This window comes from Odocoileus virginianus, chromosome 12, assembly GCF_023699985.2.
Source record: "Odocoileus virginianus isolate 20LAN1187 ecotype Illinois chromosome 12, Ovbor_1.2, whole genome shotgun sequence".
NCBI classification, from domain to species: domain Eukaryota; kingdom Metazoa; phylum Chordata; class Mammalia; order Artiodactyla; family Cervidae; genus Odocoileus; species Odocoileus virginianus.
In genome coordinates, this window is record NC_069685.1 from 65,633,895 (window position 1) to 65,653,247 (window position 19,353).

A 19,353-nucleotide genomic window follows, 5' to 3' on the forward strand; every position below is an offset into this window, starting at 1 on the left:
ATGGCATGGCTTATAGTTTCATTGAGTTAAACAAGGCTGTGGTCCATGTGATAGATTGGTTAGTTTTCTGTAATTGTGGTTTTCAGTCTGTCTGCCCTCTGATGGAGATGGATAAGAGGCATATGGAAGCTTCCTCATGGGAGAGACTGACTGAGGGAGAAACTGGGTCTTGTTCTGATGGGTGAGATGAGATGAGATGAGATGGTTGGATGGCATCACCTACTCAATTTTCATGAGTTAAGAGTAACTCCGGAGTTGGTGGACAGGGAGGCCTGCCGAGCTGCAGTCCGGGGGTGGGGGTGGGGCCACAAAGAGTGGGACACGACTGAGCTACTGAACTGAAGTTTAACATAAATGGGATCACAATGTAGGTGGTCTTGCTACCATTTTTTTCTTGAAACACTATGTCCTGGACATCCTTCAAGACCACACAGACCTACGTTTTAATGCCTGAAATAGTGTTTCACAGCATAGAGATACCGCTATTTAATTATCCTTAACACAGTTTAGAGTTTTTCAGTATTACAAGCAATGTTCCAAGGACCGGTTCTTTGGGAATATCCAAGTATGCATTTACTACGGGATCACCATGTGCCACGCACTTTACTTGGGGTTGGGGGGTAAACAAAACAGACAACTAAAAATAATTTTGAGTGATGGAAAGGGGGTATTTTCTTTTCCCAAGAGGACAAGACAGGCTGAAGATCGGTCTCCACCTCAACCCAGGAGGCCAAGGAGTCCCCCGGGGTGTCTCCCCAGCAGTGAAAGGGGCCGCAGGACCCATCGGTGCTGGAGAGGAAATTGCGGTGCCCTTTTCAAGGAAAGAGGGTCTGATTGCTGCGGGTCGGCAGCGAGGAACCGCTCCTCATTCACCACGCGCCGGGCGCTTGGCGCGGAGCCCTACGCGGAGCGCACGTCCGGCGGGGCGGGGCCGAGCGGCGCGCGACCCTCAGCGCGCTCAGGGAGGTAAGGACCGGGGCGGCCTCTCTGGCCCCCACTCCCGCGGGCTCTATGACACCGCACTGGCTCGCGGGACGGGGCGGGGTTGGCTGAGGAGGAGGAAAACCAATTCACGTTGTAAATCTCGCGGTGAGCCACGTGCGGAACTCTCGTGAGAAACAGGAAATACCGCGCTTGCGCACTGCTGTAGCTCCTGGTGGTTGTGGCCGCTTTGCCGGCGACTGTGAAGCGCGGAACTGCTCCTGTGGAGGCCGTTGAGTCCGCCGCAACTCGCCACCATGAGCAGCACCCTAGCTAAGATCGCGGAGATCGAAGCCGAGGTAATGGACGCTCGAACGCTCCGTCCGAGCCTTCCTCTAAAGCGGCGTTGCTCCCGCCTGAACTCCCCTCAGACGTGTCAGGCCCGGGGCCGCGTTGCCGGACTCCCCTCAGCCTCGGCTCGCTTTCCTTGACTCCCCGCAGCCCGGGCCCGCGTTCAGTACTTTTGCACCTTAGTTGGCGCCCCCTCCCAGCGTTTGGCTCCTGTCTGAACTTTCAGTTTTCCCTTTCTTTTCTGTGAGCAGCACGGAATCCTATCCCCTCACTTCAGCCCTGATTTGCTTACGTACCTACCTCAGTATCTTTCCTCACACCCTTTCTTCCCCAGTCTCTGCTTTGGTGACCCCCTTTCCTAGAGTGTTGCTCCCGGGGAGTAGGGTCTGGAAGTAAATTGTCATCTCTGGTAGTTTTCATTCCACCTGGATTGTTGTGTGATTCTTCTGTCTGAAGGGCTCAGAGCTCTTTAAAATCGGTTGGGGTACACGGGGTACAAGCAGTTGAGAAGGGTTCAGCAGTTGAGTTGTAGCGTAATCTGTGAACGCTGATTGTAATGATTTTGGTCACATTTCTTCTCTTTGTGCCTCAGTTGTTTGCTCTGTAATGAGGCGAATTGACTGGGTGATGGAGAAAATGGATTTTTACTCTTTTTAAGTCTGACTTAAAATGGGTATATTGACGTTAGTAGGACTTAGAAGAAAACATCCTTCTCAGAGTTGGGGGAGCATTCATTCTGGATGTTTTACCTTGTAGGAACTGCTTCTGATTTATGGCTGTGATTCCTCCCTAATAGATGGCTCGGACTCAGAAGAACAAGGCCACAGCACACCACCTAGGGTTGCTTAAGGCTCGTCTTGCTAAGCTTCGCAGGGAGCTCATTACTCCAAAAGGTGGTGGTGGTGGAGGACCAGGAGAAGGTTTGTGTTTGAGTGTTTCTTTTCTTTTCGTGTGTGTGTAATTTTTATGAAAGTAGTAAAGGCATATGGTAAAAAATAGTTTAGAGATGCCTATCAAAGTAGATTTATGTTTTCTAAGCTTAAATTCTTGAATTGTGTTTATTTTTATTCTGTTGATTTCTGGGTTTGTGTGGGGGTTTTTTTGTTTGTTTGTTTTTGGTCATACAGCGTTGCTTGTGAGATTTTTTAGTTCCCCTGTCAGGGATTGAACCTGGGCCTTGGCAATGTAAGTGCAGAGTTGTAACCACTGGACTGCCAGGGAATTCCCAATTCTGCTGATTTCAAAGGCTAATGAATACTCTAAGTGAACTAGGGTTTTGTTTATGTATATCCTGTCCTGATCCAAAATAGATTTATGTTGGCTCACTGAATTATGTAAATAAAGAGTCGACAAGATAGAGGAAGTTGCTGCAAAGGGAAGTAAAGGTAGAAAGAATAAGTTGAAGCCAAGAGAAAGTTGGTAGGAAAAGTAATGTCACAAGGTCTGTACACTTCCAGAGAAGGGCCACAAATTTGGCTTTGAATTTGTTTGCAACTAATTGTAAGAAAAGAAAACTCTTGTTAGTCACACAGTTCCCAGGGTTTGTAGGGAAAAAAAATTTTTTTTAGATCAATTATTGTATAATATTTGGGCCCTAAATACTGTGCATAGGTATATAACAACAGTTAGAGGTATAAAGATTTTCCATCAAACAATCCATTAAATACTGTGAATTGCCATGGGGGAATTTTGTGTGTTTAAGTTCTACTCTAGAGACAAATTGTTGAAGGTTGGAGAAACAGATTTTAGAGGGGTAGGAAGCAGAATGTAAAAGGAATTGCTTGAGTCTCAATGCTCCCAAGGATAACATTCTTCTTTTTATATTTATTGATGTTTTAGGATTTGATGTTGCCAAGACAGGTGATGCTCGAATTGGGTTTGTGGGTTTTCCATCTGTGGGGAAGTCAACACTGCTCAGTAACCTGGCAGGGGTATACTCGGAGGTCGCAGCCTATGAGTTCACTACTCTGACCACTGTGCCTGGTGTCATCAGATACAAAGGTGCTAAGATCCAGGTAAGTTAGGTCTGAAGGCCAAGGACTGGAAGAAGTCAATTCTTCCATCCATTTACGAAGAACTTATTTGGAACTTCCTATATACCAAGCCTCGTATTTGATCTACCAGAACCTCTTTGTCTAGCAGGGGAGACATAGAAGACCAATGCATACAAATTAAAATATCGTTTGTAAAAACACAGAGAAAGGAAGGACTACTTTTTCCACCTGAGGATGGGGTGAGGGAAGGTCTGGTAAGACAGAAAAAGCTTTACATAGAAAGTAACAGTAAGATGGGTTTTGAAGTTTATTAGAATTTTATTAGCTGGACAATATAAAGGGCAATTTCAAGCAGCTATAATGGGGAACAGCCTGTAGTGTGAGCTTAGCTGTGGATAGGGAGTAGTAGAAACTGAATTTGGAAAGGTAGACTGGAGCTGAGTTATGAAGGGTCTTAATGTGCCTGCTAAGGAAGTTGAATTTTATCTTGTACACAGCTGGGAGCCATTAGAAACGTCTAAATAAAGAATAACATGACCCTTTTTAGAAGATAATTTAGAAGACCCTAAGACCCTTTTTAGAAGATAATTCTTATCTGTGAGGCTTAATGAAGTTGTTGTCTTCACAAGTTCTTAGATGATAGATTTAGGGCTCCCAAATGAGGAGTCCACTTGGGTATGAAAGATATATGTAAAATATGATGGAACACTTTTTTTTTGGCTCCACAGCTAAGAAGATAAGGTTCTGAATTTCATGACATTTGAATCTAGGTTAGAGGTTCCCAAATCCTTAGTGTTTCAGTAGGTTCACACCCTTAGTGTCTTAGTAATTATTTTCTGACAGCTTTTCTGTTTCCAGTAATTTTTTGTGGTGCTCTAGGCCAAGAGAAGTAACCTAATGGTTCTGTTCCTTTAATAGTTAGATCCAAACAATTATTTAGGACCGTAACAGATACAGTTATTTACTGATGGGATATGGACACTGTTAGGTACCATGTAACTTCTCAGACTTTGCAGTCAGATTGAATATTGCCACATTTGTTTCTTTTTCCACCCTGATTTTTGTCTGTTGCTAAATTTTTGCCATAGTAATCACTGAAAAATCTAGCTTTACCAAAATTTGGATCTGTTATTGTTGAAAGCAGTGTAGTAGAATCTAATGGTGAAGTTGTGAGCTTTTTGGATCTAGTAGGTTGACAAATACTGATAATTGCTGTTTTTCTTGTAAATTAGAATGCCCTCAGTGCCTTGGCAGAGCATTTAAGAACTCTTTAGTGTGTGTAGGCATTTGTTTTCCCTCTAAACAGTGAGTTACACAGTGAGTTGTGAAGTGCATTCATATTTCCTTATTATAGAATCTGAAGTAAGGAGTGACCAGTGTCCTGGTGGTATTTTCAGTGACTTTTTTTCTTTCTGGTTAGGTACCATTAGAACATGTACCTTTCTAGGACTCCATGTACATAACAAGAATGAGGACACTTGGGCATATCTGGACCACTGCTTAATTTCATCTGGTTTCAGAATCTTGTTGATAGTTTTGTCAGTTCAGAGAGTAACCTCTTTCCTGAAGAGATGTTATGGTGCCTCTTGGTATAATCCCTCTCTTTTCTTGTCTTTTCCTCAAAACCTTCATTTATTTCAGTCTCTTTTGACCTTTTCAGGTTTTTTTCCTTCCTTTTTTTTCATGGTGCTTTCTTTTCCATCTGTGCCCTCTGCCTGTTTTTCCTTCCCTTTTGAATTTCTCCAGAAACCAAGTTAAGTAGGCATACTGCTGCTGCTAAGTCACTTCAGTCGTGTCTGACTCTGTGCGACCCCATAGACGGCAGCCCACCAGGCTCCTCTGTCCCTGGGATTCTCCAGGCAAGAATACTAGAGGGGGTTGCCATTTCCTTCTCCAGTGCATGCATACATGCTAAGTTGCTTCAGTCGTGTCTGACTCTGTGCGACACTGGACAGCAGCCCACTAGGCTCCTCCATCCACAGGATTCTCTAGGCAAGAATACTGGAGTGGGTTGCCATTTCCTTCTCTAGGCATACTAGTAGGTGTGTTTAACTGGATTAAAATGACTGCCCTCAAAATGTTTTTTAAAAGGCTCTTTTGTGGCAGAGGACTCATTGTGACTCTCTGGGGGCATGGTATACAAAATTAGAACCATCTAACAATTACAAGGATATTGATTTCTGTTTTTGTTGTTGTTGTTGCTATTGTTAGGAAGATCTTTTTTAACAATAAAGGTGCCTAAAAATGGAATAGTACCTCTTGAGTTAATTATTGTGTCTGGAGATGTTTAAGTAGTAGCTGAACAAGCAATTAACCAGTGATGTTAGAAGAAAACTGATGTTTCACATAGTCAGAGATTGGCCTGCAAAGTGGATGTACAGTGCTTTAAAAATTATGGGTCTTATGTTTCACCTTGCCAGAGTCCCTAGGACTCCTGTTGTCATATGTGTGTGTGTGTGTGTGTGTGTGTGTATGGACATGCACATATATCTGCTTTAACCTCTAAAGGCATTCGAATTTGAAGTAGGTTAGCATCCAATTCTTAAAATCCTACAGTTATGTGATTTGAAGATATATTTTTTCTTTTCTCAATTCTTAGTTGTAATCTGATATTCATATATGTAAAGCATGGCCTGTTTTTATTGGGTGAAATTTAGTTGCCACGTTTGACTAGTTCAGTCTAATTTAAAATATTTAAATAGTTTAATGTAATTTTAAATATTTCCCTCTCAAGAAAAGCTTAAGTTAACTTGCTTTTATGTGTGTCGGGGCCTCAGTAAATTTCTCCACCATGTTCAGCTGCCATAGTTAGAAAGCTTTTGCTCTTTCTTTCTCAGTTTACTATTAAAGGAAATATTTATTGCACTGTGCCAGGTCTTAGTTGCAGAATGCAGAATCTAGTTCCCTGACCAGGGATTGAACCTAGGCCCCCTGAATTATTGGGAGTGTAGAGTCTTTGCCCCTGGACCACCAGGGAAGTCCCCAGGCTTATCTTATATTTTCCCTATCCCAGCCCTGCAATGAACCACTTCTGACTGAGCTGTTCCTTCCTTTTGTTGGAGATAGGTACTTAGAAATCAAGATCTGATGTGCTCACTAGTCCCAGTTTTAGAGGAGGTAATGTTATTTATTATGTAGTGAGGAATGAGGAGCTTTTGAGCAGGTTCTCAAATAGAAAAGTTGAACTCTAAACACCTCCTGAGTTCATTCTTTTTCCTTGTGGTTTATTTAATGTGAAGTATATTTCTGTAATATCAGATATGCTTACTGCAGAAGATACTTGTTTTTTTTTTTTCCTTTGGCCGTGCTGCACAGCTTGTAGGATCTTAGTTCCTAGACCTGGGATGAAGCCTGGGCCCTCGGCATTGAAAGTGGAGAGTCTTAACCACTGGACTGCCAGGGAATTCCCCAGCAAAGACTGGTTTTAAATGATGTTTTGATAAACCGCAACTATATCCCTGTCTGTTCATGTGGATAATTCAGTATTGGCCATACTGTACCATGGTCCTTGGTATTTTCAGATTTTACATATGCTAGTAAATGACTCTTAAGAGCTTATAATTGTAGTTTATGAATTTGAATCATGAGTGCTACAGATTTGGTTTTGATGTTCTCATCATTAGGTACATACACTGTGACTTATGTGAAGTTTTACTTTATTGCATTTCCTGGGCAATTAAGTAGTTATTTTCAACTGAGGACACATATCAAAGTCACCCTTGGAGCCTTTTGAAATACAGATCAGTATCTGAATCCTACTTTGGCTCTTGCAAAGCAGAATTTGCAGGGATAGGGCTTAAATATCTGCATTCTGAATTTGTTTTATAGGTGATTCTTATGTGCTTGCTTAAGAATGGCTGCAGAAATTTTTGTGAATTGGAGGATTTGCAAAGGTCTCAAGATTTATCACTTGTGAATATCGTGATTCAGTTGTATCTATAGTAAGGAATTTGTGTGGAGGCTCAACTTTCTGGAAAGTGGGAAAATACTGATAGATACTAAAGTAGAATTATGGATTTGTGTCCCCAAGATGTGGATTAAAATCTGGTGTATTTGGCCTGTGACTTTGGGCAAACCACTTAGCCTTTGTGGACCTCAACTAATATCCTTATTCACAGACTTGCTAGGTTTTTGAATGAGATAAAGTATATAAGAAGCTTGCAGCTGATATTTGGTAGATGCTTAGTAAATGTTCAGCTTTAGTAGATGCCCAGGAAATGTTCAGATTTACAACCAGCTTTTCCTTTTCTCTCCTTTTCTCTTCTTGAAGCTTCTGGATCTCCCAGGTATCATTGAGGGTGCCAAGGATGGGAAAGGTAGAGGCCGTCAAGTCATTGCAGGTGAGTGTTCTGGGGCCACTGTCCTGGTGTATCATCTCTTTACTGGGTGCTGTTCCTTTAGGGACTGTGGAGCTTGGAGTTGGTACCACAGTGAAGGGAATAGTTTTACCCGACTTCTCACTGGAGCAGAATTTTGGAACTTGAAGGGATTCAGAGTATAACAGTCCAGACCCCCATTTGAAGGGAAAGGAAGGACAGGAGAAGTGAAGTGCTTTGACACAGTGCTGCCCTGTTGTGACAGGTTCAGAGCTAGACCTCAGGTTTCCTGACTCCCACTCATGCCTTTTCTTCTTCTTTTTATTTAAAGTAAAATGTTATAAAAGCATAATCATAGGGGAATTCTTTGGGGTTCCAGTGGTTAGAGCTCCATGCTTTCACTGCTTAGGGAGTGGATTCAATCCTTGGTCAAGGACCACAAGCCACATGATAGAACCTTTAAAAAAAAAAAAAAGCTAATCATAAATTTCAGTAATCTGCTACTCCATCTGTTTTCATCTCTACTGTCATTCCCCATTGGCAAGTACTGTCAAGTCTTCAACTGTTTCTTCTGCTTCATATTTTAAAATGTTATGCTTATATTACTGTTTCATGGTTAATTAATTTTAAATACCATCTATTGGTTTCATGTAATGGTAGGAAATTAGCTCTCTTGTACTCCATATCTCTTCTCCTGTTTTTTCAAAGAAGTTATATCATAATTTTTAGTTAACTCATTAGTCATGGTTTATGCTATTATGTAATGGCTGTGTAACTTGTTCGGTGCTGAGATAAGTACTGTATTATGACTTGATTTCTTTTCTCTTGAAATCTGCTTTTTAAATTTGTTTTTCATTGAGTTAATAATTGGTTCTTATTTTGTTTACTTTTCTGTTGGCTAATATTTTTCAAATGTTCCAGTAGATCAAATGCCTATCAATCGGTATTTTTCTAGATATTTGAATACAGTGGCTATTGAGGACTTTGTGTTCCTAGTACAATTGAGTTATGAAATTTTAAATTTTATAATTTTAATTTAAATTTGAATAGCCCCAGGTGACTAGTGGAGTCTATAGCTCCACTACAGTGTAGCTCCAGATTTTTTGCATGGCTGAGATTGTGTATTGGATCCCCTATTTCTTAGAGTTGGTTGTCTTACCTTTTTGGGGTTATTTTCATGTTTTGCTGAAGTACATTATTTAGAAACAATGAATAAGAGTGAATGACAGGTACATTGTTCTTGTATTTTTCATGTTTGAAAGTATTTTTATTCCACCCTTGCATTCAATTAATAATTTAGCTGTTTATAGAATTATAGTTTTGAAGTCATTCATGGTTGACTATCAGGAACTTGCTAAATGAAAAGAGTTGGGCACAAAAGACTACATTTTGTATGGTTCCGTTTATACAAAAATCTTAAAAATGCAACTTAACCTATGGTGACAGAGCAGTGGGTGACTGGTAATTGAAAGGGAGATTGATTGCAGAGGGGTACAAGGAAACTTTTGGAGATGATGGAAATGTTCCGAATCTCAGTTGTTATGGTGGTTACATAGGTGTATACATTTGTCATCAAATTGTATGCCTAACATGGGTACTATTTATTTTTTATAAATTATAGCTCAAGAAAGTTGCCAAAAAATATGCTAACTGGATAACTTTTTTCTTTTAGAATTCTTACTGTTTTAAATCTTTCTGAACTTTTTCAGGGATTCAGGTTATTACCTGGTTTGTATCTTCATTCCAAATTATTTTTCTGCTAGTATATCTAGAATGCTAGTATATCTGGATCTAGACACATCTCTCCATGCGCTAACAGAAAGCAAAGCTCGCATTGCAGAGTGACTTCTGACGTAAATCTTTGGAAACCTTAACTTCGTGTGTGTGTGTGTGTGTGTGTGTGTGTGTGTGCGTGCGTGTGCGTGCGTGCGTGCGCGCGTGCTAAGTCACTTCAGTGGTGTCCGTCTTTTTGTGACCCTATAGACTGTAGCCCACTAGGCTCTTCTGTGTAAATCTTTGGAAACCTTAACTTCGTGTGTGTGTGTGTGTGCGTGCGTGCGCGTGCTAAGTCACTTCAGTGGTGTCCGTCTCTTTGTGACCCTATAGACTGTAGCCCACTAGGCTCTTCTGTCCATAAGATTTTTCAGGCAAGAATATTGGAGTGGGTTGCCGTTTCCTCCTCCAGGGGACCTTCCCTATCCAGGGATCGAACTTGCGTCTCTTACATCTCCTGCATTTGCAGCAAAGTTCTTTACCTCTAGTGTCACCTGGGAAGTCTCCCTCTCTCTCTCTATATATATATATCTATCTATATATATATATATATATAGATATGTATGTATATTAAAAAAAAATCTTCTATCTCTTAAGTGTAGGAACTGTCTACCACCCCCTCCCTGTTTTGGAGTGTTTGAATTATGTTGTCTTTAATGATCTTTGAAAAAGATTTTTTAATTTTCATTTCTTCAGTGGCCAGAACGTGTAACTTGATCTTGATTGTTCTGGATGTCCTGAAACCCTTGGGACATAAGAAGATAATTGAAAATGAGCTGGAAGGCTTTGGCATTCGCTTGAACAGCAAACCCCCCAACATTGGCTTTAAGAAGAAGGATAAAGGAGGCATTAATCTCACAGCCACTGTAAGTGAAGAAAGTGATATGGGATAGGTTGTTGAAGGGACTGGGGTGGAGAGTGGAGTGTAGTACATGGACACTGACATTTGGAAATTACCTGGCTTCTCCCAGAGCTAATTGAAGCAATACGATGACATTGTAATGACTGACAGAGTAGGACAGAAGTCCATCTCAGACTACTTTTGTGGCTTTATTTCCTCTTTGGGGTGGTATGAAACTAAAGCTTATGCTTGCATGAAGTAGATGGCTGCTGGTATCATCTATTTTCATTCATTCAACACAGATTTATAGAGCACCTCCCATGGGCTACCATTGTTTTAGGCTTTTAGGGGAAATGGAAGAGGGGGCAAAAATTCCTGGCTTTATATTCACATGGGGAAGTAGCAAACAAAATTAATGAGTGATTATAGTATATTATGAGTCTGAGTGCTGCCTGCTGCACTAATACAGTACATTATGTTAGGATAAACTAAGGACAGATGTTAACGAGGGAAAGAGGATGGAGAGTGTTGGTAGTATGGTTGTGTTTTTTAAGTAGGTTGATCAGAGAAATCTTCACTGAGGTGACAAGAAGGAGTGAACCAAATGAATATCTTAAGGAAGGGCATTTCATGTAGAGGGAACATCCAAGTGCAAGGCAGGTAGAGCATGCCTTTGCTTGTTTGAAGAACAGCAGAAAGAGCAAGTAGAAGAGTAGTAAGAAACGAAGTCATAGCATAGGGCCATACATACTTTTACTTTGCAGAAGATGGTTGGGTTCCAGTCTGTGGAATAAAGTTGATTGAGGTTTTAATGGAATCACTCTGACTGTTGAAAACTGACTGAAATGGGTTAAGAACAGAAACACAGAACCCATTTAAGAGGTTATTACAATAATCTAGTCAAGAAGTGATAGTTTCTTAGACCAGAGTTTTAATAGTGGAGGAGATGTGGACTAGTTATTGTGGAAAGATTTTGGAAATAGTTGGTGGGAATTATAGCTAGACTGGGTGTGGGTTGTGAGAGAAAGAGGTGATGGTGAGTTTTTGTAATTAGCTACAAAATGAACTCTTGTGACTAAAATGGTAGGATTTAAGTGTAGAATAGGTTTGGAGGGGAGTGGAAGATCAGGTATTCAGTTTAAGATGCCAGTAACACTCAAGTTAGACATCCAAGTATTATTACTGTCAAATAGGCATTTGAGGAAAGATCTGTGCTGGAGGTATAAATTTATTAGTTATCAATTTTAAAGCCATGAGCCTAGCTGATATCACTTAGCTGAGGAAGGGAGTATAAATAGAAAAGAGTTTCAAGGATTGAGCTTTGTGATACCTTCCTCTACCCTCTCACAATGATTAGAGGCCAGGAGATGGGAAGAATCAGCAAATAAAACTTCTCAGTCAAGAAAGAAAATCAGAAAAGTTTGGAATCCTGAAAGTCAATTAAAGAAAGTGTTTCAGATTGGTAAGAGTGATCGATTCTATCAAATGCTGTTTCTAAGTCATGTGATTGAGGATTGAAAACTTCCTATAACTTCTAACATTCTAGAGATCCAGATTATTTGACTGGCATAGACTTAAGCTGTCCTGCCCCAAAGATCTCTCCTATTATCTTCTCATAATGTTTGAGTTGGAGCTTTCTTTCTGTATTTTTGCTATGCCTGCTGTAGTAAAGTACTATGGAGTGGGTGGCGTAAACAGCAGAAATTTAATTCTCTTAATTCTGGAGCCTGGATATTTGACATCAAGATGTGAGCCATACTGGTTTCTTCTGAGACCTCTTGTCTTTGGCTTGTAAATGGCTGTCTTCTCCTGTGTTTTCGTATGATCCTCCCTCTCTGTGTCTGTGTTGGACATGAGTCATATTGGTTTAGGGCCCACCCATATGACATTTTAATTTAATTACCTCTTTAGATTTTAAGTATTTCCTACTCAAAGCCTGTATCATCTAGGATAATGGTTTTTAGAAATAAATTTGCACTTTGTCTAGAATTATCCGGGTACATCAACAGATACTTTTAGGAGATTGTCTTTTTTTGCTCTCTGACCAGTTGTTGTCTTCTCTGCCCATTCAGTGCCCTCAGAGCGAGCTGGATGCTGAAACTGTGAAGAGCATTCTGGCTGAGTACAAAATCCATAATGCTGATGTGACTCTGCGTAGTGATGCCACAGCAGATGATCTCATTGATGTGGTGGAAGGAAACAGGTACTGACCAAATGGTGCCTGAGTTTGAATTTGAAGCCTTATAATGGAAACAGCATTGGATTGTGAATCTGGCAGACATCAATTCTAACTGCAGTTGTGCTCTTGTCTCAAATAATAGTGGGCCTTGCTTTCTTTATAAAATGAAGGGTTGTCTTGATTGCTAACATCCTTCTTTGCTCTGAAGTTTGATGATGAAAACAAGTTGTTTGTTTCAGTTACTTGCTGTGAACTAGGCTATCTCCTAAGCTCTGTGTTGTGTGATGGTTCAAGAGAGTAGGTTCTCAGTCTGCTCTCACAGAATTAATCCATCTGAGAAATTCTGTAGGCTGTTCTGTGGAGCTTAGAGCAGACTGGGCTGTATCTGTTTTCTCTAAGAGTACGTAACTGAGATCTTAAATAACATGAGACATTACTATTTGAAATTAAGTAATAATTGAAACTACTGTTATTTCTGGCATTTTGAAAACAGACAAAAACTGGTGCTTTGAGTTACATGTTTATAAGTGAGGCAACTGAAGCCTGAGAGGTTGTAGCTTGCCTAATTATTAGTAACCTTAGCTGCCCTGTTGATTTAACAGTTAGGATTGTGACATTGCTAGATGTTGTGTTTAAAAAAATTTTTTTTAATTCTTGAAATTTATTGTATTAGAAATGTTTTACATTCTTACAGTTCATAAAACAACTGGGAAATCAACTCTGAGATTGCCTAGGGACACAGGTCTAGAAAGTGACAGAGCTGGGAATACATTCTGTGTGACTCTAAAGCTTATGTTATTTACACTGCAGCATGCTTTCTCAGTAATTTGTTGCATGACTAGGGACTATGGCTTGAGTTTTGTTACTTCTTAACCGATAATTCACTTTTTGCATGTTCTACCTTATTTTGGTAGTAAACATTTTCTTTTTTTTGGCTGACTTTCTTATGATTCCATTTTAGAGTCTCTGATTTTGAGTCCTGGGTGACGGGCTGTTGAATCAGACTGACAGTCTTGTCCACGGCTCCAGACTAACATATTGTTTTTCTTCTACTTCTGTAGAGTCTATATCCCGTGTATCTATGTGTTAAATAAGATTGATCAGATCTCCATTGAGGAATTGGATATTATCTATAAGGTGCCTCACTGTGTACCCATCTCTGCCCATCACCGCTGGAATTTTGACGACCTGTTGGAAAAGATCTGGGACTATCTGAAACTAGTGAGGATGTAAGTCTTAGTGGGAGACAGTATTATTACTGTAGGATTTAAAGCAGACTGTCCAAAAATAATACCTGCTAGAGCTCATTAACATAATCTGTTTTTGGAGATAATAATAAACTAATTCTTATCATCTGCAAGGCCATATTGAGGGCACCTTCTTCCTCAAGATAGAGGTTATCCGTGTCTGGTCCCTGGGTTGAGGGAGGGTTGAGTTGTGTTCACACATGAAGCATTCTAAGAAGTAAGCAGTCTCTGCTCCCCCTGTGTTCCAGTTATACCAAACCCAAAGGCCAGTTGCCTGATTACACGTCCCCAGTGGTGCTGCCTTACTCCAGGACCACAGTGGAGGATTTCTGCATGAAGATTCACAAAAATCTTATCAAAGAATTTAAATAGTAAGTATCATGGCATGTGGTGCTTTCTTTTCCCTGTGAGCTACTGATTGTTCTAACGAGTAATTCTTAGGTAGTGTTATAGAAATTAGGCATCAGGAAATGCTTGCTTGGTTAGAACCTTGCAATGTCTTCTTAAATGCTAAATCAAAACAGAAAGTGACACACACCAACTTGGAGCAGGAAGAGCCCTAAACACCTTTTCAGGTTGGGAGGGCTGACAATACAAATTGCTCTGAGGTTCTCTTGTTAATTCATTTTCCTCTTGGCAAACACAAAACGTTAATTCTTCCTGCCATCATCATATTGGGCTTCACTGGGTACCGAGGCCCCCCTAATACCTTTTGGATAAGTAAATACTCTCTTGATAGAGTTTTCCTAGTATGGCTAAGGAAGGTAACATTTGTTACCAGTAACCACTGATGGTTCATAGACCCAGTAAAAACTAGTATTCTGTAACATTGCATTTGTAGGAATCAACTTCCAATCAGTTATTTCAGGGTATTTCTCTGTAACACGCGTATGCTTTTTCCTTTTATTTTTAAATTAGTCTCGTCACACTTCTCCTTTGTATTTTTTTCCTTTGACTTTCATAAATTGGCTCTGGATCATGGGGAAGCACATAACTTTCAAGACTTCCACTTTTTATGTGAAGGTTCTAATATGCCACACTTCAGGAAAGCTAAAGCCTCTGGACTTTGACTGGGGGATAGGAAATCTTGTCTTGCAGGCCTTTGACTCTTTAACAGCTGGAATGCTAGCTCTAAACAGAAAGTGACACCTAGGTAGGTAGAAGCTAGGTGATTATTTACAATGAATATTCTTTTTTTCCTTCCATACAGTGCTTTGGTGTGGGGTCTCTCTGTGAAACACAATCCTCAAAAAGTGGGTAAAGACCATACATTGGAGGACGAAGATGTCATTCAGATTGTGAAGAAGTGATGCCATCCCCTTCCCCATCTGCCGGGCCAACCCTAGCAGCTTTCTCCATGATCAAACACCTGACTCCAAGCCCCTCCTGGGTTTGACAGGCTCTGGATCAGGATACAGGGAGGGAGATGGAAGCACCCAAATTGGAACTTCACTTGTCTTAACTTGGTGTCACCTTATGTGTTGAGCTGCATAAAGGACCTGGTAGGCCAGCTGACTCTGTACAGTTCATGTGTCATTGTCAGAATTTGTTTTGAGATGGATTGAATGAGGTCGGTTATGTATAGTGAGGCAGCTACAGAAGAGGCACTTGGGAGCTTGGTCTTGAACGTGAAATGGGTAAAAATGTGACTGCAGCATTTCACCTGATGGTTAGTGATGAGAAATGCTTCCAACTGGGTGTGGCTTTCAGTCCTTTCAAGTGGTTTTTCTCTAATGATAATGGAGAAAGGAAGGACTTGATGTAAGTTAACTGATTATTCCCTGCAAGTCTAGCCCACTTGGGAGATGGTGTAGTGTGGTGGTTGAGTAAAATACTCCGACCAGACCCATTGGGCTTTGAGTGGCAAGCCCACCTTTAATTAGCTATGGAACTCTGCATAAATTACTTGATCTCTGTAAGTGTCAGTTTCCTCATGTAACATGGAGATAGTAATAACACCTTTTAGAATGGAGATTTTTAGTATTAAGAGATGGTACTTGTAAAATGCTAATTAGCACAGTGTCTGATACGTAAGTACTTGGTGAATGTTGGCTGTTGTTTTCACTGGTTCCTCTCCTTTAGTTAGAGCTCAGCTGTGTATCAGTGTTGAGCTGAGTGTTGAGCTGAACTGTGCTGCCAGCTGCATGCCACTGTCTCCTTTGCCATAACCCAGCCCTTCTTGAACTCCCATGGCAGTCCTGGCCCCAACCACATAACTTGGGTGAAAGCATGGAGGTAGCCCAGTGCAAGTGAGGCAACCAGTCTAATCAGAGCAGGTTTGTGGGTACACCTGTGTGTTTGTATGTAGGTTGGAGGGAGGGTAGATTATAAGAAGTAATGGGGTCAGGATTACTGGAGAGGGTGCTAAGGACATCATTAAAGGTTTTGGACTGGGAATAAGGGAATTTAAAGGGATTGCCTTGATAGTGAAAGTGAAGTCGCTCAGTCGTGTCTGACTCTTTGCGACCCGTGGACTATAGCCCACCAGGCTCCCCTGTCCATGGGATTCTCCAGGCAAGAATACTGGAGTGGGTTGCCATTTCTTTCTCCATGACAGTAGAAAATTGACTGGCAAAAATCTTTGTGTCTAGAGTGGATTAGTGAGAATATGGGAGAGGGCGGTTGTGGGCATATAGGAGGAGAAATCTAAACCTGGTAACTGACTTGCTCTTTGGAGAGAGAAGTCAAAGGTTATATAATTATGGATTGCAGGGATGATAGAGAAGGGTGGTCCATAAGGAAATCATCAAGGGAAACAGATATACAGGAAGACAAGAGTTTGATTTTAGATGAAGTGAACTAGAGCTTCTAGCAGGCTGTGAGCAGTGAGGATGTGGGATTATCCACATACTCAGCCTTTTCCAGTAGTTGTTACTCTTGTTATAGTAGTGACAGTTGTTTCCCTCTCATAGTCTCCCTAGAGCTTGCGCTTAACACTGTCCCCAGGCCCAGGAGATAAGCCGCTTAGGCGTGGTATCCTAGTCAACTTTGGAGGGTGTAGATCTTGATATCACTGGTACATTCATGATAGAGGCCATAATTTAGCATCTACTCTGGCTTTTCAGGGAGACACTGGCTTTCTGAGATATGGGATTTCCAGCAAGGTTTACTTTCGAGGCAGAGCATATATTGGGTTTTGGGGAGTCCTCAAATTCACTTTCATTGGGCAGTGAAATGCCAGAATGTTGAGAAAGAGGTTGAAATCTGGGTTCATTCCAAGGCTTCAGGATATGCTTTGAATGGGCTTTGCTTCCATCTTTCCACACCTTCCCCTTCCCCCATCAGTGGCCCCCTGGTGTTTGAGGAGAGCATTACCCTACCTCTCCTTTCTGGGCTCAGGCTTGGGAGTTCTGGGAGAGGTACAGTTTTGTGTTTGGAATGCTGCCTGGGGTAGGGCCACCAAGGAGGGTTATTTCTACAGGGCAAAGCTTTCTCTTCCTGAACTCCAAGACTAGGGTTGTTTGACTGTCACAACATGGCTTGAATTTCCAATTTTCTTTTCGAATTCTTTTAGCTGTGTTTCAGTTCAGTTCAGCTCAGTTGTGTTCCGACTTCCTGCGACCCCATGGACTATAGCACGCCAGGCTTCCCTGTCCAGCACCAACTCCCGGAGCCTATTCAAACTCATGTCCATTGCGTTGGTGATGCCACCCAACCATCTCATCCTCTGTCATCTCCTTCTCCTCCCACCTTCAATCTTCCCCAGCATCGGGGTCTTTTCCAAGGAGTCGGCTCTTTGCATCAGGTGGCCAGAAGTAGTATTAAGCTGTGTTTAATAGCAGACAATAACTTAACCAGCTGAAATGGAAGAAAACTTGGTCTCTCACATAAGTTTTCTGGAGCTCACATGGGCCAGCTGGTAGGTCACTGACGATCCAAGTTCTTTCCATGATGCCACCCTGTCCACTGCTTTGCTGGGCAAATGGCTCCCCTCACAGTCGAAGAATATCTTGATAGTCTTGGGCTTTATACCAGTATCCAGAGGATGCTAAAGAGGGCTGAATCTTAACTTTTGGTGAAGCCATTTCTCAGAAGCTGCACAGCCAGTTCCTGTTTGTGTCTCATACCCATTCTTGAACCAGTTGTTAGTAAAGGGAGTAGAATATTGAAGAGTCCATTTATGTTATCTTCATTCCTGGAGTTTACCCCTTTCATTTATAGGCCAGTGGACCTGACTTCCTTTCTACCTTACAAGACTGTCCTATAAGATATCTCCTATAAGAAGACGTGGCTGTACTTTCCCATTTAAAGAAAAATTTAGCTTTATTTTTTTTCATTGTGCCTCACAGCGCACAGGATCTTAGTTCCTTGACAAGGAATTGAACCCAGGGCCCCTGCATTGGGAGTGTGGAGTTTTAACCACTGGACAGCACGGAAGTTCCTGTACTTTCCCATTTTTCCCCCTACTTCTCATTATTACTAATTTCCAAAGTACTGGTTGCTCAACTGCTTCCTTAGGGGCAGGGGCAGTGTTCTCTCCTACGTGACCCCTCATTCTCTGTGGCCCTCTGCTGTTTTACTTTGAGGAGGCTTTGCACATCCTTCCAGCCTTGATTGCTTCTAAGCTTGTCTCATGCCTGCTAGACTTCCCAGAGTTGCTGCATGTAAGATGGCTTATTAGCTGAGACATCATGTCGTCATGTTCTCCTTACTCCATAGCTTGCTCTTAGTTTCAGAAGACTGTATTCACTTCCTTTTTTGCCTCTACTCCCATTCACGAAAATAGTTTTAAGATCTATGTATTTAGCTTCTGCTGTGCTATTCTTAGCAGCACTCCTTTATTTTCTTCTGACTCCATCTCACCAGTTACTGGCTTTGCCCTTTGCTTGGTGCCTACATTTGTGCATGTCTGTCGTATTAGCTTCTGGCCTAAAAAGGAATTCCTCACTATCAGCTTCAAACCAATCCTCCCCACTCTACACATAGGACTGTTGGTTCAACATGAAAGGAAAGGAGGTGAAAGGACATACAAGAAAGATAGAATTGGATTCAGGTTTCTGTTCTGCCACTGTTGCTTCAGATTTTTTCCAGATTCTTTGTTTATGAAACAAAGCATTTGTGAGAATTCTAAACAGGGCTTATTTCTGAAGTTGACTCACTCAGCAGATCCCACTGCAGGGAGGGAGGGGGTGAAGTTGGAAGTGCTAAACTTGAAGTACTATGAAGAGACAGACCTCATGCTCAGTCCACAAAGCCAGGTTTTGTTGAAAAGTGACCTGCTTTGTGTTCTTGGAAGTATAGGGCAGGGTGGGCAGCTCCAGGTTTATAGGTTGCACCCCTAACCCTTAGGCTGTTTTTGTTAACCCTTTAGTCAAAATCCAGTCATCTTGCTAACTTCACTCGTGAATCAGAATGGTCTCATTATTTGAGCCTCTACTATGAAGTCAAACTAGAGTTGAGGGCCCTAAATGGACAAGAACTGAGAAATCGGCTGAGTTAACTCGAGGAGCTTGAGAGTTGTCCCCTTAGATTGGGAGGAATAAAAAACCTTCAGTCAGGAAAGGGCACTCAAGGCCATAGTTAGAGGATTCTGGCAGAATCCTTTTCCCCAGTATTGTGCATGTAGTTACGGTACACAGAATAACGGAATGGAGGAGTAAGAACACAGAAGAAATTGACACAGGCATCAGAGTCTTGAGGGAAGTTCTATATGGAAACAATTCTGGAGTGAATCAGAATTCTAAGCTCCATTTTTCCCTACTGGGGACTCTGACCTGGAGAACAGGAAGCC

General features: G+C 41.5%; 1 protein-coding gene across 2 annotated transcripts; it reads left to right on the plus strand.

Annotated features, from left to right (window-relative positions):
• Nucleotides 1-1,112: 1,112 nt before the first annotated feature.
• On the plus strand, nucleotides 1,113-15,132 carry DRG1 (developmentally regulated GTP binding protein 1). 2 transcript variants are annotated; one of them, XM_070475616.1, is made up of 9 exons: nucleotides 1,113-1,280; nucleotides 2,029-2,192; nucleotides 3,112-3,287; nucleotides 7,537-7,606; nucleotides 10,052-10,221; nucleotides 12,269-12,399; nucleotides 13,437-13,604; nucleotides 13,871-13,993; nucleotides 14,833-15,132. In XM_070475616.1, exons 2-9 carry the CDS (start codon nucleotides 2,069-2,071, stop codon nucleotides 14,930-14,932), a joined length of 1,062 nt encoding a protein of 353 aa, XP_070331717.1. In that variant the 5' UTR covers nucleotides 1,113-1,280; nucleotides 2,029-2,068; the 3' UTR covers nucleotides 14,933-15,132. The 2 variants fall into 2 exon arrangements, with proteins under 2 accessions (XP_070331717.1, XP_020727292.1); XM_020871633.2 differs by having other exon boundaries at nucleotides 1,115-1,280; nucleotides 2,069-2,192.
• Nucleotides 15,133-19,353: the final 4,221 nt, after the last annotated feature.